The sequence below is a fragment of the Heptranchias perlo genome, chromosome 2 (genome assembly GCF_035084215.1).
Source record: "Heptranchias perlo isolate sHepPer1 chromosome 2, sHepPer1.hap1, whole genome shotgun sequence".
NCBI lineage: Eukaryota > Metazoa > Chordata > Chondrichthyes > Hexanchiformes > Hexanchidae > Heptranchias > Heptranchias perlo.
The window spans coordinates 81,123,532-81,148,995 of record NC_090326.1 but is presented as its reverse complement, the minus strand read 5'-3'; the positions used below and the strand labels follow the sequence as shown (position 1 = coordinate 81,148,995).

The following is a 25,464-nucleotide window of genomic DNA, read 5'->3' as shown; positions in this document are numbered from 1 at the left end:
TCACCTTTTTAAAGGGGTTTTAAGCACTTATAGTCCTTATTGCTTGATACCTTTCCACCAATACTGATTTCATCACTGCTTGTGATTAGGTGAGACATGTCCCAGTGCGATTCATTGCTTTTCCTACCTTCCATGAGAGCACTTTAGTGTTCTGAATGCTAATTAAAAAAGTGAAATGTTTGAAAGCACAGGGATGGTTTCAAAGCCAGTCTCTCCCTTTCTCTCTCCCACACACGCACAGGATTCAAAAAACTCACAACGCTGTCTTAAGAACATAAGAACATAAGAAATAGGAGCAGGAGTAGGCCAATCGGCCCCTCGAGCCTGCTCCGCCATTCAATAAGATCATGGCTGATCTGATCCTAACCTCAAATCTAAAGAACACAAGAAGTAGGAACAGAACCCGGCCACTCAGCCCCTGGGCCCGCTCCGCCGTCTTATTAATGGAATGCTTAAAATGCCATGTTTATTAAAGTGCCGATTTAAAATAGAAGTATGATGCAGTGTGATATAACCGTATTTCACTATGCCATTAATATGAAAGTAAACAGTAGCAGCGGGATCAATACACTGGCCGTTGATTGCACTGTTTCATATTCGCCACTGTGCATGCTACGGTATATTCTATCCAGCAAATTGTGCTGTGAATTTGCCACTGGAGGTTCGGGGAGTACAACAGTCTATCTTGTGGTATTTGTTGCCAATATCGGCATTACAGCGAATTCTGGCCTTGTATAAAATTAAAGTAAAATAAGGACTGATAAGGACTTTAAAATGGGGACTGAATTACATCTGCATGTACTGGTCCAATTATCTCCCACCCTCTAACCTACTTCACCTGAAGATTACATTTGATCTTGCCTCGCCATGTATGCGCCATGGGACATTGACTGGTATTCTATTAAAAACCTTACGTCTGCGCGTACTTCCTGACTACAAATCTTACTTCCTGTTGTCATGTATTCTCGTCACTCCTTTGTGTCAATTTTTTCCATTGTAAATTCCTAGGTCTACATTTTTCATACAATTTTCCTATGCCAACTTTCATTGACACGCTTTGTTGATCAACCATTCAAATCACTCAACATACTTCTTGAAAACAAATTGTCCTCCATTTTTTCCTCAGTAATTTAAACTTTTAATAAGGTTATAAACAAAATAAAAACATTATTATTTTACAATAACATCTTTAAATCAATATAATTGTTTGTATCTTTTATTACATCTTTAAAGCTTTCACTTGAAGACCTCTGCCTCTCCCGAAAGCCTGAGCTTAGATTGATATTTTTTCCCCAAGCAGTGACTCTGTTTCAGCTGAAGGCAGGCCCCACCGTCAAACCATGTGCAGTGTGCACAATTTCCCAGGTTCATCTGTAACATTTAAAGTAGCCAAATGATAGAATTCTTTCTCATTCTTTAACAAAATATATTTGATTGGTTTTCAAAGTTTTTGTAGAAAAGCTAGCAGTCAAATTTCAAAAGCGTTATTCAGGTAATGTTTATATTGATTTTTTTTTTAAATAGAGAAGCTGTGTGTGTCTGTAAGTGTGAGAGAGAGAGAAATAGGGAGTTAAATAGAAAAACATGACAGACTGAACTAAGTACATATCTATTGTAGCTTTAGTTTGTGTTTGAATTACACTTCAACTTCATAAAGCAAATTAAGCTGCAAGGGAAAGAAAAAACCAGAGGGGCCAAAATCCCAGTGCAGATCATGGGTGGGGAGTGGAAAGATCAGCCAGCAGTCACCAGAATTGGAGACAGAACACGCTTCCACTGGGATTCTACCCCATTTTTTCTGAACAGTCATTTTCCGACAAGGAGACTTAGTTCAGTCGTCATTTTGAAGACATACATTCTGTGCTTATTGTTGCATTTCTATTATAAATTCCTGTGTCCATATTTATAGTGGAAATTGCCTGAGTAAACTTGTTAAGCTGTAATTACACCCTCCTGCCAGTGGCGGCATTTGTCTTATTCAGTCATAGTAAATCAGTACCAGGTTATAGTCCAACAATTTTATTTTAAAATCACAAGCTTTCGGAGATTATCCCCTTCGTCAGGTGAGTGAGTGAATAAGAGGTTCTCAAATCGCATATCTTATATTAGGCTGGGATACCATCACACCAATCAAAAGGTGTCGTTGGTGTTCAGACAGGTTAGCCACGGAAAACATAAGGACTATTTATATGGGTTTATATTTATATTACGCTTCAGAAACATCAAGTAAAGAGGTTAGTGCCATTCCTGAAATAATTGACAAAGGAATTTCATATGAGCTTGTTATGCATCCATGTACGAATATGCAGTTTCATCCCACCAGTGTTTCTTAAAAAAAATGAAAGTTTTTTCCTTTGTTTTGCTGGCATAGCACGTTGGTTGTTTATAGTTTGGGTGCCAGCAGCAGATGGATTTTTGGTAAAATCTTGTGGTAAAATTTTACCTCCATAACTTAATCAAACTTAGGAGAGAAAATATCTTGCTTAATTGTCCTTTTCGTGGTAGCAAGTTTGAATCTTTATGGAAACCAAAGGGTTGAAATTACATTTTTGAGATATTAGTAACAAACGCTAAACACTTTTTACATAGAAAAACACAGAAGTTACCACATGAAAACAGACTATTTGGCCCAACCTGTCTGTGTTTACCATCCACCCATATAAATAGTCCTTATCACATTTATCCGCCCTGTTCCTGTATCCCTTTAACCTGATTTCCTTTCCCCTCCTGCCCAATCTAATCTTTAACGTTGACGTAGTTTCTATTTCAACCACTAACTCTGGGAATTAATTCCACAGCCTCACACTTCTATGTGGTTATTTCATCCTTTAAAATGTGGCTATTTTATCCTCTAAAATGTTCCTTTTATCTATCATTATCTCACTCTCAATCACTTTAGGATTCACCTCCTCTCTGATATTCTTCTCTTTATAGTAGACTGATGCAAAGTATTTATTAAAGTACTTTCTTTTTAATGGAATAGTTATGCTGTAGCTTTGCAATCTCTTTTCTAAAAAATCCCACAGTTGCTGTACGATCCTATGTGCCAATTTTTCCTTCCCTCTCACCTCAGTTAGCTCACTCCTCATCTTTCTATAATATGCCTGAATCCAATCTGATGTTCTAGTTTTTGTACTTACTTTCTCCCATTCTTGTTGTGGTCATGACTTGAAAGTGCTCACCCACATTTAGCTCAACTATTTGATCTGTTTCATTACTCATAACCAGATCTAGCAACACCTCCGCCTTTGTAGGCCTACTAACATACTGCTTGAGGAAGGAGTCCTGTACACATTTTGAGAATTCCATTCCCTTTTCTCCATATACTCCTGTCCCAATTGATAAGTAGATAATTAAAATTCCCAGAACAACAATGTTGATTTCAACTCATCTCTCCAATCTGACTGTAGACTTCCTCTTCCATTTCCTTCCCACAATTTGGAGGTCTATAATACACCCCCAACTAACGTAATTAGCCTTTTAAAGAAATTTTAGAGCTGCAATCATATTGATTCTGTTTGCAATCCTTTTTGGTCTACATCAGCACTTTCTACAGCATCTATTCCCTTTTTTTTAAACCAATATTCCCACTCTCTCTCCTTTCTAATCTTTTTTATCCCTCTTATGTATTTCCTGATGTGTTTACTTTCCATTCTTGTCCAGTTTGCAGCCAGGTTTCTGTTAATGTTAAATATTAGAACAACATACAGAAGAGTTTTATACAAATGTGTTAACATGTGAAATAAAAACAGAAAATGCTGGAAATACTCAGCAAGTCAGGCAGTATCTGTGGAGAATGAAACAGAGTTAACGTTTCAAGTCGATGACCCTTCGTCAGAACTGGAAGAAGTTGAAGGTTAAACAGTTTTTAAGCAAGTACAGAGCCAGGAAAAGGGCGGGGGGGGAGGAAAGAACAAAAGAGAAGGTCTCTGTTATGTTGGAGGGCAGGAATGATTAAATGACAAAAGGGATGATGGTGTAAGGCAAGAAGGGTAGTAATGGGACAAGTAAAGAAACAAGAGATGGGCCTAGAAAGAGCTGTAAATGGTAACATCAGAACCATTATCAGCACCTGCTGAATGGAAAAAATGGGAGCAGTGGTTATGATCTGAAGTTATTGAAAGTGTCTAATCGAAAGATGAGGTGCTGTTCCTCGAGCTTCCGTTGAGCTTGATTGGAACAGTATAAGAGGACAGAGAGGCCAGAGTGGGATTGGGACAAGGAATTAAAATGGCAAATGACCGGCAGGTCAGGGTCGCACTTGTGGATTGAGTGGAGGTGTTCAGCAAAGCGATCGCCCAATCTGTGTTTGGTCTCCCCAATGTAGAGGATAGCGCATTGTGAGCAGCGAATACAGTATGCTAAATTGAAAGAAGTACAAGTAAATCGCTGTTTCAAATGGAAGGAGGGAAAGGTGGAAGTGAAGGGGCAGGTGTTCCATCTCCTGCGCTCGCAAGGGAAGGTGCCATGGGGAAGAGAGCGGGTGTAGGGGTTGATGGAAGAGTGGACCAGGATGTCGTGGAGGGAGCGGTCCCTTCGGAATGCTGAAAGGGGAGGGGAGGGGAAGATGTGTTTGGTGGTGGGATCATGCCGGAGGTGGTAGACATGGCGGAGGATGATACGTTGAATGTGGAGGCTGGCGGGGTGGAAGGTGAGGACAAGGGGGACCCTATTGTGGTTCTGGGAGGGAGGGGAAGGGTTGAGGGCAGAAGTGCGGGAAATGGGACGGACACGGTCAAGGGCCCTGTCAACTATAGTGGAGGGGAATCCTTGGTTGAAGAAAAAGGAAGACATATCAGAAGCATGGTGTGGAAGGTGGCATTGTCGGAACTGATGCGATGGAGACAGAGAAACTAGAAGGAGGGAATAGAGTCCATGTGTTAACATGTGTCGTGGCCAATATTTATCCTACAACCAACATCACTAAAACAGCTTATCTGGTCATTATCACATTGCTGTTTGTCAAACCTTGCTGTGCGCAAATTGGCTGCCGTGTTTCCTGCTTCAAAAGAATTTCATTGGCTCTGAAGCCCTTTGGGATGTCCTAAGGTAGTGAAAGGCGCTATATAATCACAAGTCTTTCTTTCTTTACTACTCATTTTGCATGGCAAGATTTGAAACTGTGAATTTTTAGTGCTGAAGTACAGCCAGTAATTTCATGAAAGATACCATTGTGTTGTTTTGTCATTGGACTTAGGTTTTATCTCAGTTTTATTGCCTCTTTTCGGGGATTGCTTGACTGGGGGAGGGCAGTTAGGATGATGTGCACATACACTGCACCCTGTGTGGATGGGATGGGATTTTTTAAAAATTCGTTCATGGGATGTGGGCGTTGCTGGTGAAGCCAGCATTTATTGCTCATCCCTCATTGCCCTTGAGAAGGTGGTGGTGAGCCATCTTCTTGAACCGTTACAGTCCGTGTGGTGAAGGTTCTCCCACAGTGCTGTTAGGTAGGGAGTTCCAGGATTTTGACCCAGCGACGATGAAGGAACGGCGATATATTTCCAAGTCGGGATGGTGTGTGACTTGGAGGGGAACGTGCAGGTGGTGCTGTTACCATGTGCCTGCTGCTCTTGTCCTTCTAGTTGGTAGAGGTCGCAGGTTTGGGAGGTGCTGTCGAAGAAGCCTTGGCAAGTTGCTGCAGTGCATCCTGTGGATGGTACACACTGCAGCCACAGTGTGCCGGTAGTGAAGGGAGTGAATGTTTAGGGTGGTGGATGGGGTGCCAATCAAGTGGGCTGCTTTGTCCTGGATGGTGTCGAGCTCCTTGAATGTTGTTGGAGCTGCACTCATCCAGGCAAGTGGAGAGTATTCCATCACACTCCTGACTTGTGCCTTGTAGATGGTGGAAAGGCTTTGGGGAGTCAGGAGGTGAGTCACTCGCCGCAGAATACCCAGCCTCTGACCTGCTCTTGTAGCCACAGTATTTATGTGGCTGGTCCAGTTACGTTTCTGGTCATTGGTGACCCCCAGGATGTTGATGGTGGGGGATTCGGCAATGGTAATGCCGTTGAATGTCAAGGGGAGGTGGTTAGACTCTCTCTTGTTGGAGATGGTCATTGCCTGGCACTTATCTGGCGCGAATGTTACTTGCCACTTATGAGCCCAAGCCTGGATGTTGTCCAGGTCTCACTGCATGCGGGCACGGACTGCTTCATTATTTGAGGGGTTGCGAATGGAACTGAACACTGTGCAATCATCAGCAAACATCCCCATTTCTGACCTTATGATGGAGGGAAGGTCATTGATGAAACAGCAGAAGATGGTTGGGCCTAGGACACTGCCCAGAGGAACTCCTGCAGCAATGCCCTGGGGCTGAGATGATTGGCCTCCAACAACCACTACCACCTTCCTTTGTGCTCGGTATGACTCCAGCCACTGGAGAGTTTTCCCCCTGATGCCCATTGACTTCAATTTTACTCGGGCTCCTTGGTGCCACACTCAATCAAATGCTGCCTTGATGTCAAGGGCAGTCACTCTCGCCTCACCTCTGGAATTCAGCTCTTTTGTCCATGTTTGGACCAAAGCTGCAATGAGGTCTGGAGCCGAGTGGTCCTGGCGGAACCCAAACTGAGCATCGGTGAGCAGGTTATTGGTGAGTAAGTGCCGCTTGATAGCACTGTCGACGACACCTTCCATCACTTTGCTGATGATTGAGAGTAGACTGATGGGGCGGTAATTGGCCGGATTGGATTTGTCCTGCTTTTTGTGGACAGGACATACCTGGGCAATTTTCCACATTGTCGGGTGGATGCCAGTATTGTAGCTGTACTGGAACAGTTTGGCTGGAGGCGCAGACTGAATTAACTTTCCTTGTCCTTTTCATATGTTAGTGTGTACAACTAACTCTCTTATCTGTTTATCTGAGTTCACCAAAGAAAAATTATATAAAATCAGCAGATCATTGAAGAACGATGAGCTCAGGAGTTCGTTTTAAAGCCAGGAGCAGGGTGCAGTTCCACCAGCATTCCTGACATTATTTAATTATTTGGTTAAAGAAAGAAAACGGAAGGTAGAGCAAGATAGCAATTAGATCATCATAAATACTATTGTACAGCAATTCAAGTGATAACACAGCTGTGCAGTGGAGATCAGTGGGGAGAGGTGGGAATCCAATCTATATAAACCTACGAGCAATGTCGCAAGATAGCAGCTTTGTTTTATATGTTATCCAAAATTCTGAAATAGGCTTATCGAAAGATAAGAAGGAACAAAATAAAACCTTCTCAGTGACTCATGACACTGGAAAAGAGTTTAAACAGATTAAAAGTGAAAGCTTTGCATGTGTTTTTTTAATTCATTCTTGGGATGTGGGTTTCAGTGGCATTTATTGTTGCCCAGGTTTGATACAACGGAGTGGCTTGCTGGGCTACATTAGAGGGCAGTTAAGAGTTAACTTCGTTGGTGTGGGACTGGAGTCAAGTATAAGGACAACAGGTTTCCTTCCATCAAAGACATCAGTGAACCAGTTGAGTTTTTAATGACCATTTCATGGTCGTTTGTACTGGTACCAGCTATTTTATTTTTAAACTAAATTCAAATTCTCAAACATAGTAAGATTTGAACTCTCAGGCCTAGGAATTTGGCCGCACAGCACCTGTTTTTCGGGCGCTAAATAGCCTCCTAAGCCTCCAATGTGGCGGACAGAAAGTACACGCACATTTCTGGTCGGAGGTGTGCCGCCTGCCATATTGGAAAAGGTAGATGCGCTCGTGGCATTTTAACTACAGGATTTATTTAAATTAGGGTCATGCGCTTCTTGCATTACAGCACCACTCAGCCACAACAGAATGCTTCAAAAGAGCAGCACCTTTTAAGAGCTGCTGTTGCTCTTATTCCCAAACCACTTTCAGCCATAGTCCTCCCTGTGCTGTGTAAAACATGCAGGGGCATATGATAATTATTGACCTCACTGAATCCAGAGCGTTCACACTCCTGCGCACCATACTTCCTGTGCCATTATTTTGTGGAAGTGGCCTATGATTTTTTTGCAGTGAACAGTTTTCTTTACAAACTTATTTACTGTAGAAGTTTACAGCACAGAAGGAGGCCATCTCTCCCATTATGTCTACCTGCATTTATGATTTTGCTACAAGTACTGCTAAGAGGAAATCTTTCTTACAGTCTCAGTTTCAATGACAGCATAATGACTATTGTTATATAATATTACAATCTGTCTTAAAAATTATTGGATTATAGGCTACTCACCAGCGAGTGATAAAATAAGAAAGTATTCAGATTCTGTGGGAGGCCTTTTGCAGGCAGATCTGGAATGGAGCAGAATTTCTGCCTGCCTCATGATTGTGTCCCTGACACTGTTTCAAATCCCAGGGTCAGGCACATTTGCACACTGTTGGCGGTCTCCCATGTCATTTTAAGTGCAACTGGGGTGCTTGCATCACATGGGGTGTGGAAATTCGTGCAGCACTTTGCCACTGCGTAAGTGGGCCCAGAATTGAAACTGGCGGTTGCAGATTGAGTGCATGTTATACACCTCGCCTGACTTTCCCTTCCATTAAAGTCAATAGAAATGAAGATCAGGTGGAATGTATAAGATGTGACCGATCCACAACAGCTAGTTTTCCACCTGAGTCCAAAGTGAAAATTACCATCATCATCCTGGCAGGCCTTTACACACTGACCTGTGGACTAACATGCCAAAAGTGAAAATTACCCCCAATGTCTCTGCCAGAAGAAATGAGCAGGAAGCTGTGATCGATTGCAGTAGGCAAATCAGTCTTTTAAATTTTAAATGTCTCCTGGCACCCTTAGCAACACTGGATGCCAGGAATACACAGGCATCCCTTAAGCCCAGTGTTACAAGGACATAAATGGAGGAAAAATTTCCCTTATTTTCACGGCATTGCAATACACATGCAACAATAACAACTTGCATTTATATAGCGCCTTTAGTGTAGTAAAACATCCCAAGGTGCTTCACAGGAGCGTTATCAAACAACTTGGTCAAAGAGGTAGATTTTAAAGAGCGTCTTAAAGGAGAGAGGTAGAAGGCGGAGAGGTTTAGAAAGGGAATTCCAGAGCTTAGAGCCTTGACAGATGAAAGCACATTTGTAGTGCAATCCTTAAATAGAACAGAAATTCTGACAGCAGAAAAGAGGGCAGGGACTCGGTCTAAATGTATCCTGCCCTGATTTCTGTCTACACCTACCCAAATTAAGATTCTTAATACTGATTTGATGCAAAAATGTGCCTCCAGAATTTCTCCACACTAGTGAGGTCCTGCTCTGTACAAGGATTTTTGTATATTGTGGACATTTGTGAGCAGAGGTCAGAAGGGTTTCTAGTGCAAAGGAAGGATGTTTAGTGACATCAATGTGTGGGGAGGGCTGCATGCTGAGTATTGGAATAGTTGTCTGTGTGGCAAAGCTCTGTTGTCAAAATAAGTCTCACAGAGTGAGGACAAAAAGACAGCCTGTTTGTAACGATGACATTCATTCGATAGTGTATGTCCTCACATTCTTATAAACAAAGTTTAGACCATAGACTGTCATCTAGTTTTGTTAATTTATCAAATGTGTATTGTATATACCCATACAATAGATGTGAAATGTTGCTGCTGTTGGGGGAGGGGTTATCTCGTGTGCAAGTAAAGAACCTGTGGATTGCAGTACTCCCTCACCTACAAGTACAAATGTAAATTTTAATTCACTCTCTTCTATTTGGCATTGATCATCTGTATTAATTCCCATGAGGGTGGGTGGGCAGTTAAAATCGCCCAGGTCACTTCCCTACCCTGGAGCCGCCGGGTGCTGACCAGCTGCTATTTTAACCTGCTCCACTGAGCATGCGTCCAAAGCCTGCAGGGTCCTTTTTGACATATGCATGTCGAGTCCCAGTCACATCTTCAGGACCCATCTGCAATTTTTACTAGAAAGCCTGAGCGGGTAACAGCAGCGGGGCCATAATCTGGGCTGGGGGAGGCCGAAGGCTTCCTTGTGAGGCTTGTGGGGAGCATTCCTGCTCCTCCTGGCCCACAAGGAGTGCTAAAGGAAGCTGATCTTCAGCACTTACCTTGGCTAGTCGCCACCTCCTGCCTCGGATCTGCTGCCAGGAATCCGACAGCGCAAATCCCCCTCCCCCCCCCCACACTGTTAAATCATTGGGCCGCCAGTTTTGAATGTGAAGTAGGCCCCTGCCTGCCATTTGTAGGAGCCTCGTCAATGGCCCGATTTGTGATTGGGCTATCAGGGCCCAATACTCACTCATGGAAAATTGGCCCCAAGTTAAAATCAGTGCATATATAAGATACCAGTTGCGAGGAGAGACTGGAGAAACCAGGGCTCCTTTCACTTGAAAGAGAAACTTAAGAGGAGATTGGATAGAAATGTTCAAAATTATGAATAGGAAAAATTAGCTCTAGTGGCCAGTGAGTTAGTAACTATAGAGAATGAATTTAAGATCATCACCAAAAGAATGAAGTGAAAGGTTAGAACATAAGAAATAGAAGCAGGAGTAGGCCATATGGCCCCTCAAGCCTGCTCCACCATTCGATAAGATCATGGTTGATCTTCTATCTCAACTCCACTTTCCCGCCCTATTCCCATATCCCTTCATTCCCTTAGTGTCCAAATATCCATCGATCTCAGTCTTGAATACACTCAACTACTGAGCATCCACAGCCCTCTGGGGTGGAGAATTCCAAAGATTCACAACCCTCTGAGTGAAGAAATTTTTCCTCATCTCGATCCTAAATGGCTAACCCTTTATCTTGAGACTATGACCCCGAGGTCTAGACTCTCCAGCGAGGAGAAACAGCCACTCAGCATCTACCCTGTCAAGCCCTCTAGGAATTTTATACGTTTCAATGAGATCACCTCTCATTTCTTCTAAATTTCAGAGAATATAGGCCCATTCTACTCAACCTTTCCTCACAGGACAACCCTCTCATCCCAGGAATCTTGGGATGAGAGGCCAATTTTGATGGTATTAGACAGGAACTTTCAGAAGTTGATTGGGAGAGTCTGTTGGCAGGCAAAGGGACGTCTGGTAAGTGGGAGGCTTTCAAAAGTGTGTTAACCAGGGTTCAGGGTAAGCACATTCCTTATAAAGTGAAGGGCAAGGCTGGTAGAAGTAGGGAACCTTGGATGACTCGGGAGATTGAGGCACTAGTCAAAAAGAAGAAGGAGGCATATGACATGCATAGGCAGCTGGGATCAAGTGGATCCCTTGAAGAGTATAGAGATTGCCGGAGTAGAGTTAAGAGAGAAATCAGGAGGGCAAAAAGGGGATATGAGATTGCTTTGGCAGATCAGGCAAAGGTGAATCCAAAGAGCTTCTACAAATACATAAAGGGCAAAAGGGTAACTAGGGAGAGAGTAGGGCCTCTTAAGGATCAACAAGGTCATCTAAGTGCGGAACCACAAGAGATGGGTGAGATCCTGAATGAATATTTCACATCGGTATTTACGGTTGAGAAAGGCATGGATGTTAGGGAACTTGGGGAAATAAATAGTGATGTCTTGAGGAGTGTACATATTACAGAGAGGGAGGTGCTGGAAGTCTTAACGCGCATCAAGGTAGATAAATCTCCGGGACCTGATGAAATGTATCCCAGGACGTTATGGGAGGTTAGGGAGGAAATTGCGGGTCCCCTAGCAGAGATATTTGAATCATCCACCGCTACAGGTGAGGTGCCTGAAGATTGGAGGGTAGCAAATGTTGTGCCTTTGTTTAAGAAGGGCGGCAGGGAAAAGCCTGGGAACTACAGACCAGTGAGCCTGACATCTGTAGTGGGTAAGTTGTTAGAGGGTATTCTGAGGGACAGGATCTACAGGCATTTGGAGAGGCAGGGACTAATTAGGAACAGTCAGCATGGTTTTGTGAGAGGAAAATCATGTCTCACGAATTTGATTGAGTTTTTTGAAGGGGTAACCAAGAAGATAGATGAGGGCTGTGCAGTAGACGTGGTCTACATGGACTTCAGCAAAGCATTTGACAAGGTACCGCATGGTAGGTTGTTACATAAGGTTAAATCTCATGGGATCCAAGGTGAGGTAGCCAATTGGATACAAAATTGGCTTGACGACAGAAGACAGAGGGTGGTTGTAGAGGGTTGTTTTTCAAACTGGATGCCTGTGTCCAGCGGTGTGCCTCAGGGATCGGTGCTGGGTCCGCTGTTATTTGTTATTTATATTAATGATTTGGATGAGAATTTAGGAGGCATGGTTAGTAAGTTTGCAGATGACACCAAGATTGGTGGCATTGTGGACAGTGAAGAAGGTTATCTGGGATTGCAACGGGATCTTGATAAATTGGGCCAGTGGGCCGATGAATGGCAGATGGAGTTTAATTTAGATAAATGTGAGGTGATGCATTTTGGTAGATCGAATCGGGCCAGGACCTACTCCGTTAATGGTAGGGCGTTGGGGAGAGTTATAGAACAAAGAGATCTAGGAGTACAGATTCATAGCTCCTTGAAAGTGGAGTCACAGGTGGATAGGGTGGTGAAGAAGGCATTCAGCATGCTTGGTTTCATTGGTCAGAACATTGAATGCAGGAGTTGGGATGTCTTGTTGAAGTTGTACAGGGCATTGGTGAGGCCACACTTGGAGTACTGTGTACAGTTCTGGTCACCCTATTATAGAAAGGATATTATTAAACTAGAAAGAGTGCAGAAAAGATTTACTAGGATGCTACCGGGACTTGATGGTTTGACTTACAGGGAGAGGTTAGACAGACTGGGACTTTATTCCCTGGAGAGTAGGAGGTTAAGGGGTGATCTTATAGAAGTCTATAAAATAATGAGGGGCATAGATAAGGTCGATAGTCAAAATCTTTTCCCAAAGGTAGGGGAGTCTATAACGAGGGGGCACAGATTTAAGGTGAGAGGGGAGAGATACAAAAGGATCCAGAGGGGCAATTTTTTCACTCAAAGGGTGGTGAGTGTCTGGAACGAGCTGCCAGAGGCAGTAGTAGAGGCGGGTACAATTTTGTCTTTTAAAAAGCATTTGGACAGTTACATGGGGAAGATGGGTATCGAGGGATATGGGCCAAGTGCAGGCAATTGGGACTAGCTTAGTGGTATAAACTGGGCGACATGGACATGTTGGGCCGAAGGGCCTGTTTCCATGTTGTAACTTCTATGATTCTATGAATCAATCTAGTGAACCTTCATTGCACCCCCTCTAAGGCAAGTATATCCTTCCTTAGGTAAGGCGACCAAGCTGTACACAGCATTCCAGGTGTGGTTTCACCATAGCCCTATATAATTACAGCAAGGCCTCCTTACTCTTATACTCCAACCCCCTTGCAACAAAGGCTAACATTCCATTTGCCTTCCTAATTGCTTGCTTTACCTGTATGTTAACTTTCTGTGATTTATGTACAAGGACACCCAAATCCCTCTGAATACCAACATTTCTTAGTTTCTCAACTTTTAAAAAATATTCTGCTTTTCTATTCTTCCTACCAAAGTGGATAATTTCACATTTCCCCACATTATACTCCATCTTCCAACTTCTCGCCCACTCACTTAATCTGTCTGTATCCCTTTATAGCCTCTTTGCGTCCTCCTCACAGCTTACTTTCCCACCTTTGTATCATCAGCAAACATGAATACATTACACTCGGTCCCCTCATCCAAGTCATTGATATATAGTGTAAACAACTGAGGCCCAAGCACTGATCCTTGTGGCACCCCACTAGTTACAACCTGCCAACCCGAAAATGACTCGTTTATTCTTACTCTCTGTTCTCTGTCTTTTAACCAATCCTCAATCCATACTAATATATTACCCTCAATCCTATGAGCCCCAATCTTGTGTAACAACCTCTTGTGTGGCACCTTATCGAATGTCTTTTGAAAATCCAAATATACTACATCCACTGGTTTCCCCCTTATCTACCCTGCTAGTTACACCCACAAAAAATTCTAATAGATTTGTCAAACACAATTTCCCTTTCATAAAACCGTGTTGACTCTGCCTAATCATATTATGATTTTCCAAATGCCTTGTTACTGTGTCCTTAATAATAGATTCTAGCATTTTCCCTACTACTGATGTCAGGCTAACTGGTCTATAATTCCCCATTTTTTCTCTCCCTCCTTTCTTGAATAGTGGGGCTACATCTGCTACCTTCCAATCTACTGGGACCATTCTAGAATCTAGGGAATTAAAACCAATGCATCCACTATCTCTGCAGTCATCTCTTTTAAAACCTTAGGTTGTAGGCCATCAGGTCCAGGGGATTTGTTGGCTTTTAGTCGCATTAATTTCTCCTGTACCTTTTCTTTAATAATCTTAATTGAGGAACTTGTTTTAAGTTCCTCCCTCCCTTGATTCCCCAGTATTTCCAATATGTTTTTTGTGTCTTCTACTGTGAAGACAGATACAAAATATTTGTTTAACGTCTCTGCCATTTCCTTATTCCCCATTATAATTTCTCCTGTCTCTGCCTCTAAGGGACCCATGTTTACTTTTGCTACTCTCTCTTCCTTTTTACACACTTGCAGAAGCTCTTACAATCTGTTCTTATATTTCTTGCTAGTTTACTCTCGTATTCTATTTTCTTCCTCTTTATCAATTTCTTGGTCATCCTTTGTTGATTTCTAAAACCCTCCCAATCCTTAGGCTTACTACTGTTTTTAGCAACATTGTAAGCCTCTTCTTTTAATCTAATACTATCGTTAACTTCTCTATTTAGCCACGGTTGGATTATTTTTCCCTTGGAGTTTTTATTCCTCAAGAGAATGTATATTAGTTGAGAATTATGAATTATTTCTTTAAATGTTCGCCATTGCTTATCTACTGTCATCTAATTTCCCATTCTACCTTAGCCAACTCGCCCCTCACACTTATGTAATTGGCTTTGTTTAAACTTAAGACCCTAAATTCGGATTTAGGAGAAATTATTTTGCACAGAGCATTATTAAGACATGGAACGCCCTACCAGAAGCAATGGTGGATGTTGAATCTTTATTAGCTTTGAAAGGGAAATGGATAAATATTTGAAAAAGAAAAAGAATACGGAGAAAGGGCAGGAGAATGAGACAAAATGGCGATCTCTTTCAGAGAGCTGGCACAGTGGGTTGAAAGGCCTTCTTCTGTACTGTAAAGTTCTATAGTTTTAGAGCATTGATCTGTTGCTCTAATTTCCATAGTGTGTTCTCTTGCTGCACTCTCCATAGTGCTGGTCTCCTGCACTCCACTCTGCCTACTACTGGTGTCCTGCTCTACCTTCTGCATCGTTGTTCTACTTACCATTACTCAGGTCTCCTGCAGCACCTTCTGCTGTACTGATTTCGTGCTCTATTTTCCATATTGTGAGTCTCCAACTCTACTTCTCATAAGTCAGGTCATATATGATATGTTGTTTAATATTGTAAAATATCATGTGTTGTAGATTGTTGGCTGTTTCTGCATTTGGTTTTTCTTGCAGCATGAATTGATTTCTTAAGAAGGATAAAATCACTGTGGTGAACTTATGCTCTACAGTTGTACAATAAAACGTCCCACATTTTCTTTCCTTTAAGAAAACTTTGGGAAAAAAAATGAATGGAGAATCATGTGGAGCATGAGCATGAATTCCTGATATTCATTACTTCTAGGTGAAGCTCCACACAAGGAGTGCCAATTCATAAAATTACCCCTGCAGTGTGAATGTGTTTATAGATCTGTATCAAAATTTTAATGCACTGCTATTTACATTTGTACTGTATTAAATGGCATTCCCATGGTGGTTAGAAAATGTAATTTACAATCTGTATTCCTATACACTGCAGCAGCAACATGCTTTCTACAACTTGGCAGAGAATTAATTTTGTGAGTAACTACAGAACTGGCATTTGACTGGTTATGAGCAGGGTACAGTTCCTATTTTTAGGAGCTGTAGCGAAAGGATAGAAAGAAAAAAAAACTTGGTAACACATACTACTAACAAAGAAAGTGGTAATTTTCTTCAAGTAAAAACATACTCATTGCTACTATCACTGTCCATAACCTAGGCTCTTTAAAGTAAGCAGTTATGAGTGAGAAATCCAAGTTTACTGGAACTTAAACTACAAAGTGACAGAACCAATCCAAAACTGAACTTCTACCAAATTTCTGTTTGTGAATTGTAAAAAGGAAGCTTTGGATTGTCGACATGTTTCACTTTATAAAATGGAGGGAAAAAAAAGTCTAAAACCTCCATGGACCCTGGTGACAGGATATACGTGCAGCGGGCGGGACGTTCGCCCATCACTGTGAGCTCCCACAATCCCATCCCAAATCCTAGGGATGTGGTCATTTAAATATATAGGGCAGGCGCCCTGTGCCTGTAAAGGTGCAACAGGGGCAGAATCCCTGCTTTTCCACTGGAAGCCAGGAGCAGCGCCCTGCTGTTCAGAGAGTGGGAGCCCATGGCCTGAATCAAGCCAAAGAGAAAAATGGCTTTTTTTTTTCAGACGTATTCTCTGGTCCCTCTTCCAATGGCAATTGATCATTTGGAGATTGATTGCCTTTTGCCTTCTCCATTTTAGGAACTAATTAAGGTGCCAAATGGAATCTACGCCTCCTCTCAGCTGATGTAGGTCCTGCTGGGCAACGGAGGTCATTTGTGTAAAATTCCTGGGTATAGTCTGGGAACAGCCCCAGAAATACCACAAACCGCTGAAGTGGAGTTATGGATTGGGCAGGAGAATCGCCACCCCTGGATTGGGATTTTGAGGGCAGCTTTAGAGGGACGGAGACCTGCCAAATCTGGATTCATCCTAAATTGCAACCTCTACCCATCCACAACTCCGCCAGAATCCCACCACATATTTCTACCATATGTTGATAGCTCTTTAGATTAGGCTCAGATTCATTTGTAGGATAATAACCTCCCTAATCTAGGCAATAATTCCTAAAACTAACATCTGCAAATATAAAGCTCGGTGGAATGCTATATTACCACTCCCTATGGCTATTAGTACTGTAATTCACTGATTATTAGCAGTTTTTAATCATCAGTTTTCTTGTAAAGTTTATGTAGTAGGCCTCTCATCTCTCCCCACAAGGATATCTGATACACCCATAATCTCTGATACAACACTGACTCCGAAGTCCCACTGTTCATAGAAACAACTAATGTACAAAATGTACTTTGCTGTAGCAGCATTCCTAGTGCCCGAGGTTGATTGTGTCTTCTATTTTAGTTGCTAGTTCCAAATTTGAGTCTTAAAGTAAATTGCTGAGCCTACTAGTAACATAGATTGCCTAAGTAACATAAAATTATGTTGTTAATAACATTCCAAAAATTTTATGGGAAATCCTGCTGCTTAAAGTTTCATAATTTCTGTTTGAGAATCTTTCATAATAAAAGTTAGCAAGGGCGTTGCATTCACTACTGGTTGAGTGATTTTACGAGACATGTTGGGGGGAAGAATTCGATAGGGGTCGTTTTTGGGCATAGGTAGCGTGATGTGTTATTACCTCACACCCAGTGGCCCCTACGCAGACAGGACACAAGTTTCGACCCACTCAAGGACTCACCTGCAATCAGCCTTCCTTTCCAGGCCTTGCACATGGAATCAGTGCAATTCGCACTTTCCACCACCAGAGTGAGCTCAATCTCTTAAAGGGAGGATGTTACTTAGAAATCTCTTAAAGCTAGCTGGTACCTGTTATTTGCTAAAAATAACAGCCTACCGTCTGAATGGAGTCTGAACGGAGATCATCAGACATTGCACACGTAAAACACAGATGCAGGTCCCATCCCTATGTTTACACACTGATGAATTATGTTAAAACATTGAATAAAGGTTGTGCGCTACTAAATCCCACATCCACCAATCTCCAGACCTCACCAGTCTGCCGATCGGAGTTTGTACCAGGCCTGCGAGAGTGCATGCACCAAGGTTCTCTGTTGATTACCTGGAGACCTTGGTGCAAGAGGTGGACAGCAGGAGGGGCATCCTATATCCGCGGGGAGAGTGGGCAAGAGGCCCTCTAGGCAAATGGTCAAGAGGCAGTGGGAGGCAGCAGGAAACAAAGTCAATGCCAGGCGCATAGCAACACAACATGGATGCAGTGCAGGAAGCAGTTCAATGTTTTGACACGAGTGGTCAAGGTGAGTGGGGTCAAGTGGCATCTCCTACCAACTGCACCACTAGCCGCATCCACTGCTCCATGCACTACACCCCCCATCACCCACATTCTAACAAACTCTTTCAATCAGTACGCAACTCTTCCAAACAGATGCTTCCTCTCATCCTCACACATTACCACTGTTGCAAGCTGCACACTCACAGGTCACACACACTGGCAGCTATTCAACCATGACAGGCACATCACCCAAACATCCTGCAGGGCACTCACCGACACACGTCGCACTTTCTTGCAAGAGAAGATGGCGCATAACAGGAGGCAGTGAGTGGTAGTTGCATTTAGCTTGAGCCTGTTCCGCCATTTAATTAAATCATGGCTGTTCTATGACCTAACTCCATGTACCTGCCTTAGCCCCATATCCCTTAACACCCTTGGTTAACAAACATCTATCAATTTCAGATTTAAAATTAACAATTGAGCTAGCATCACCTACAGTTTGGGGAAGTGTTCCAAACTTCTCCCACCCTTTGCGCATAGAAGTATTTCATAACTTCACTCCTGCAAGTCCTGGCTCTAATATTTAGGCTATGTCCCCTAGTCCTGGTATTCAAGTATAGGAGACTTCTAAATACAGGTACAAATGCATCAGCAGCCAGAAGCAATAATTCAGCAACTAACCTGTAAATCCTACGTGGTCCCTTTAAATAGCCCCGGCGGGGAGGTCCTCCAGGCCATTTCGGACATGTTTAGCTGGTCGTGGTTAAGACAATGCATTGGCTGGAGCGTTAAGTGCCAAAATGGTGTCTATGCCTTTAAACCAGCGTTGCACTCTGATCTAACGCATACTCTCCTTACTTTACATGCTGTCAGCGTTTGCTATCTGCATCTGCGCAAACCCCTTTACCAAGATGGCATCTGGCGCATGTCACGCTAGAGCCTTGCGCGCGCATCCCGGACACCATTTTGGAACTTCAGGAGGCCACGTAGCGTCGAAACAACGGATGCTACACGGCTGAATTTCTATCCCATATACTGGCACTATAATGTAAGCGATGCAGACATAGCTCAATTGCTGCAACCAGGGTAGTTTTAATATTGTTGGTGATGCTTTCATGTACTGCTTTCTATGTTTACAACTAAAAGGCTGAGAAATTCTACATGTCTGTGTGCCCATATGCTATAAAAGGAACCAGTGATGTGATTCCTTACCTTGGGACCCTTTTCAGCTCAAAAAACATGCACGTGTTCTGTTAGGTGTGGTGGGCACAGGACACTACTTCCACCTCTCATGTTATGCATGTCTGGCAGGTCAAATGCAGCTTGTCAAGTTTCCCTATCATCCAAAGCTCATCAACGACTAGGAACCCTGTCTGCCACCAGCACATACTGGAAAATCACAAGCGTGCGTCCACCATTTTTCTTCATCCTCAATGGCGATGCATACTTGGGAAATTTAGGCCCTTGTGCCAGGATCACACAGCTGGTTTTCTGTGGCCGGACTGCACTGAGATTATTAAAGCTTTGTCTTTGCTGCACCAAATGTCCTGCCCCCAGCAAACATGTTCTTTACGCAATGCCCATTTTGTGCAGAGAGCATGTCGCTAATATAGTAATGAGTGGATCTCACAGTATACATGGAGGTCACTCCTCCCTGTATATGGCAATGTCTGCTCATTACCATTACTATTACAATCCCACTGCCACTGTGATACAGCTGCAAATTTTACCCTTAAATGCCTAAGAGGAAATGTTTTTTTTTGGTTGCACTTCCAACAAATACTAAGATCCAAGTTTGGAAAAAGTTAAATTTCAGGTGTTCTTGGCAGTATCTTACTTCACAGCTATGAATACTTAAAAAAAAATCTTCAGACAAGTTATATATGTGAAACAGGATTTGAGGATTTTGTGTACAGATTCATCAGGGACAAAGAATCAACAATAAGAATTTTTTTCCAATGACTCCGCTTTTATAAATGTACTTTTTGTGTGGGTCTCAAATGGCAGAACAATTAAACACATACTTTGGTTCTGTCTTCACAAAGGAGGACACAAATAATCTCCCGGAAATGTTAGTGAACCAATGGTCTAGTGAGAGGGAGGAACTGAAGGAAATCAGTATTAGTAAAAAAATAGTGCTAGGGAAAATAATGGGGCTAAAGGCTGACAAATCCCCAGGGCCTGATAATCTATATCCCAGTGTACTAAAGGAAGTGGCCCTGGAAATAGTGGATGCATTGGTGATCATCTTCCAAAATTCTATAGACTCTGGAACAGTTCCTACAGATTGGAAGGTGGCAAATATAACGCCACTATTTAAAAAAGGAGGGAGAGAAAAAACAGGGAATTACAGACCAGTTAGCCTAACATCAGTAGTAGGGAAAATGCTAGAGTCTATTATAAAGGATGTGATAACAGAACGCTTGGAAGGCATTAACAGGATTGGACAAAGTCAGCATGGGTTTATGAAAGGGAAATCATGCTTAACAAATCTACTGGAGTTTTTTGAGGAAGTAACTAGTAGAATAGTTAGGGAAGAACCAGTGGGCGTGGTGTATTTGGATTTTCAGAAGGCTTTTGATCAGGTCCCACACAAGAGGTTAGTGTGCAAAATTAAAGCACATGGGATTGGGGGGAATATACTGGCATGGATTGAGAATTGGTTGACAGACAGGAAACAGAGAGTAGGAATAAACGGGTCTTTTTCCGGGTGGCAGGCAGTGACTAGTGGGGTACCGCAGGGATCAGTGCTTGGGCCCCAGCTATTCACAATACATATCAATGATTTGGATGAGGGAACGGAATGTAACGTTTCCCAGTTTGCAGATGACACAAAGCTGGGGTGGAATGTGAGCTGTGAGGAGGATGCAAAGAGGCTCCAATGTGATTTAGACAAGTTGGGTGAGTGGGCAAGAACATGGCAGATGCAGTATAACTTGGATAAGTGTGAGGTTATCCACTTTGGTTGTAAAAACAGAAAGACAGATTGGGAAAAGGGGAGGTGCAGCGAGACCTGGGTGTCCTTGTACACCAGTCGCTGAAAGCGAGCATTCAGGTGCAGCAAGCAGTTAGGAAGGCGAATGGTATGTTGGCCTTCATTGCGAGAGGATTTGAGGACAGGAACAGGGATGTCTTACTGCAGTTGTACAGGGCCTTGGTGAGACCACATCTGGAGTATTGTGTGCAGTTTTGGTCTCCTTATCTGAGGAAGGATGTCCTTGCCATGGAGGGAGTGCAACAAAGGTTTACCAGACTGATTCCTGGGATGGCAGGACTGACATATGAGGAGGGATTGGGTCGACCAGGCCTATATTCACTAGAGTTTAGAAGAATGAGAGGTGATTTCATCGAAACATATAAAATTCTAACAGGACTAGACAGACTAGATGCAGGGAGGATGTTCCCGATGGCTGGGGAGTCCAGAACCAGGGGTCACAGTCTCAGGATACGGGGTATGCCATTTAGAATGGTGATGAGGAGAAATTTCTTCACTCAGAGGGTGGTGAACCTGTGGAATTCTCTACCACAGAAGGCAGTGGAGGCCAAGTCATTAGATGTATTGAAGAAGGAGATAGATATATTTCTTAATGCTAAAGGGATCAAGGGATATGGGGAAAAAGCAGGAACAGGTTACTGAGTTAGACGATCAGCCATGATCATTTTGAATGGCAGAGCAGGCCCGAAGGGCCGAATGGCCTACTCTTGCTCCTATTTTCTATGTTTCTATGTTATGAAGGGGATTCACTGTATTTAAACTGAGTGAAATCCAGGCCCCAAAAATCTATTGTCCTAAAAACCTGAATGTCCTGAACTGCTGGAACACCAATAGCAGTGCGGGACTTCCTTGTACTGCAGATATCTGGCACTGAGCCCATGGAAATTTCTGGTGTCTGCCAGTATAAAGTGGGGACGTGCCTATGCTAGTATTGGTCCAGCTGGGGAGATCTAGGTGAGTGGGCCCGGAAATTGTGGTTGGGGGGCAGAAGATGAAATTCGCAAAGTTTGTTCTTTTCCACAAAGGCAGCTTCTTTTTTACAGCAGCTGGTTGCTTTGTGACCGGCTACTGTAAGAAAACTGACCCTTAAGAATCTGGCTGACCCCACTTCTGCCTTCTTGAGAGTACTGGCTGCCTGCTTCATGTATGCTGGGGGCACCAGAGGCGGGACTGGCAGTAATTCCCATGGGGTACCTCATCGTGCCATTCCCACTTCCACCTGTGATAACAATTTCAAAGGGCAGACACTGGGACTGCCTGCCCCTTCACCCCTCCACAGTGCTCGTCTAATGGGGCAGAGACTTGGCATAACAGGGTCCTGCCCCAATATTTTCCATTTCCCGTCACTGTCGTGCCTTAAATGCCCTGAAAGCACTACAGGTTTTTGGAACCAATGTCCAGCATCCAACTTTAACTTGTAACTGAGATTCATTTTAGTTTTGTTAAGGAGGCTGATAACTCCCTAACCTAAAACTCAGTGGGGGAAAATTTTGATAGGGCCTATTATTGGGTGCAGGTAGCATGATCCACTATTAACCCATGGCCAATGGCCCTTGTGCAGGCAGGATGAGAACTTCATCCGGCCTCAGTACTCACTGTCGAGTTGCTTTGAAATCCAGGCCTTGCATGTCGATTCAATGCAATTCTCACTTTCCATCAGCAGGGGGAGCCCCATTCTCTTAAAGGGAGGATGTCTCATCTAATCTCTTAAAGGTAGCTGGTACCTGTTATTTGCTAAAAATAACAGTCTGCTGTCTGAACAGAGATCAAATATCACACACATAAAACACAGATGTCCCTATGTTTACACACTGTTGAGTTATGTTAAAACATTGAATAAAGGTTGCACACTACTAAATCCCACATCATCCCAATCTGCATGCCAGACCTCATCAATCTGCCGATCTGAGTTTGTACCAGGCCTGCGAGAGTGCATGCACCAAGGTTCTCTGCTGATGTACTACAGGCCTTAATGCAAGAGGTGGACAGAAGGAGGGACATCCTATATCCACAGGGGGGGGGGGGGGGGGGGCACGGGGGAGGCCCAAGAGCCCCTCCAGACCTATGGCCAAAAGGCAGTGGGAGGCAGCGGGGGACGAAGTCAATGCCAGGCGCACAGCACCACGAACATGGATGCAGTGCAGGAAGAAATTCAGTGCTTTGACATGAGTGGTCAAGGTGAGTGAGGTCAACTGTCAAGTGACGTCTCCTACCAACTGCACCACTAGCCGCATCTACTGCTTCCCACACTACAACCCCCATCACAACATACAAACAAACTCTTTCCATCAGTATTCACTTCTTCCAATCAGATGCTTCCTCTCATCCTTACACATTACCACTGCTGTAAGCTGCCCACCCACAACTCACAGGCCACACACATTGGCAGCCATTCAACCATGACAGGCACATCACCCAGACACACGTCCTGCTTTCTTGCAGAAGAAGGTGGCACACAACAGGAGGCAGCAAGTGGCAGTGGCACTTAGCTTGTTCTGCCATTCAATGAGATCACGCTGGACCTGTGACCTAACTCCATATACCCGCCTTAGCCTCATGGTTCATAGAAATCTATGAATCTCAGGTTTAGAATTCACAATTGAGCTAGCGTCAACTGCCCTTTGCAGAAGTTCCAAACTTCTCCCACTCTTTGCATGTGGAAGCATTTCCTAACTTCACTCCTGCACGTCCTGGCTCTATATATTAGGCTATGTCCCCGCGCCTTAGTATTCAAGTATAGGAGACCTCCAAAAACAGTTACAAATGTATCGGCAGCTAGAAGCAATAATCCAGCCACTAACCTGTAAATCCTGCATGGTCCCTTTAAATAGTGCTGGTGGTGGTCCTCCAGGCATTCTAAGACACATTCAGATGGCCATGGTTAAGACAGTGTGTTGGCTGCAGCATCAAGTGCCAAAATAGTTGCTATAACTTTAAATCAGCGTTGCACACTGTATCCATTTTCTCCTTACTTTACATGCTTCCGGCATTTGGTATTTGCGCATGCACTAACTCCTATACCAAGATGGCGTCCAGCGCACGTCACGCTGGAAACATGCGTGCGCAGCCAAGGTGCCATCTTGTATGATCAAGAGGCCACGTGGCACCATAACAACGGGTGCCACACGGTCCAATTTAGCGGCCACTTTTTATATCTAACCACTTAGTTGTCTGGCAGGATCACATGTGACAAGTTATGAAGCTTGTCCACAGTGATAGTTTAAAATGAAAATAGTTGGTTTTTAAAGGCTTGTTATAAAAAAATATTACAACATAATTCCAAAAATAAATAAATTCCAAGTGTAGTTTTCACAGAATTTCTTTTTATAGTATTTTCACACAGTGCTCTGAAAAATGTAACTAAATGTGAAACATGACATTCTCATTAAATCAGAGTGAAAGTCTGTGAGATGGCCTGTGAATGAAGTTATGGTGAATTGGAGTTTCCCACTACAGCCAACAAACCAAGATCTGACTGCCTGTTTAATTAGAATCATGGTTCGTAAATGTGTCTTTTGTTTCAGGTAATGGTGAATGTAAAGGAGGGGAATGCCAATGCTATGCCGGCTGGGAAGGTGAAAGCTGTGGCTGTTCATCATCCCTGAAGTCCTGCAGGACAAGCCAGGGACAGATCTGCGGTGGAAGAGGGGCGTGTATCTGTGGCAGATGTCATTGCACTGAATCCAGGGCATCTGGTCCTCTGTGCGAGGTTTGCCCTACATGTGAAAATTCCTGTGAAAACAGCTGGTATGCTTGTGCAATTCATACATATGCATTGTTTTACTTTTTTGCGTCTAGAAGGTGCTGAAATGAATCTAATACAACCCAATTAGACTCAAATCCGATGGCAAACGGTGTAACTGGAATCAATTTCAACCCCAAAATGTGCATCTCCATCATCGTATGTTAATGTTTTAAGAATGTACAGTTAAAACCTGCGGCAGATGAAAATAATTAATAGCTTACCTTTCACATCAGCATGGGTAGTACAACAAAATCTGCCATAGGGGAACTATACACTTAGAATCATTAAACTATGCAAATATATCGGTCCAGGTTTTGCTGGAGCGGGGCACCTCATGACGTGCCCTGTTAGACTTTTTCCCTCACCTTTCAGCACGAAAATATTTTGCCCTATAAGTTGCTGGAATTGCGAGCTGATAACAGGGCATCTAGAGCCTTGGTGAATGACGGGACCAACAGTCTATCTCATTAACCAATGAGATTTAAGAACTGAAAAAGAAACAGGAATGGCACAGAAGGAAATGGGGTCAATTAGACTCACATCCGATGGCAAACAGTGTAACAAGAATCAATTTCTACCCCCATAATGTGCATCTCCACCATCATATGTTAATGTTTTAAGAATGTACAGTTAAAACCTGTTTTAAACTCTTAAAGGGAGCCGTGCAAAAATATTTTTTATATCCTTGATGTCTTTGG

At 43.2% G+C, this 25,464-nt stretch overlaps 1 protein-coding gene and 1 long non-coding RNA gene across 2 annotated transcripts in view; one reads left to right on the top strand and one right to left on the bottom strand.

Annotated features, from left to right (window-relative positions):
- The window catches only part of itgb8 (integrin, beta 8), a 107,972-nt gene that overhangs the window by 69,141 nt on the left and 13,367 nt on the right, over window positions 1-25,464 (top strand). Inside the window, exon 11 of the mRNA XM_068003686.1 lies at window positions 24,546-24,768. Within this exon, the coding sequence (XP_067859787.1) occupies window positions 24,546-24,768 (223 nt within the window). The remainder of the gene's footprint in view (window positions 1-24,545; window positions 24,769-25,464) is intronic.
- Window positions 1,219-25,214, bottom strand: LOC137340889 (uncharacterized). The gene is made up of 3 exons (XR_010966900.1): window positions 25,132-25,214; window positions 23,823-23,877; window positions 1,219-1,371 (listed from the first exon to the last, which is right to left on the bottom strand). It is a non-coding gene; the product is annotated as an uncharacterized lncRNA (long non-coding RNA).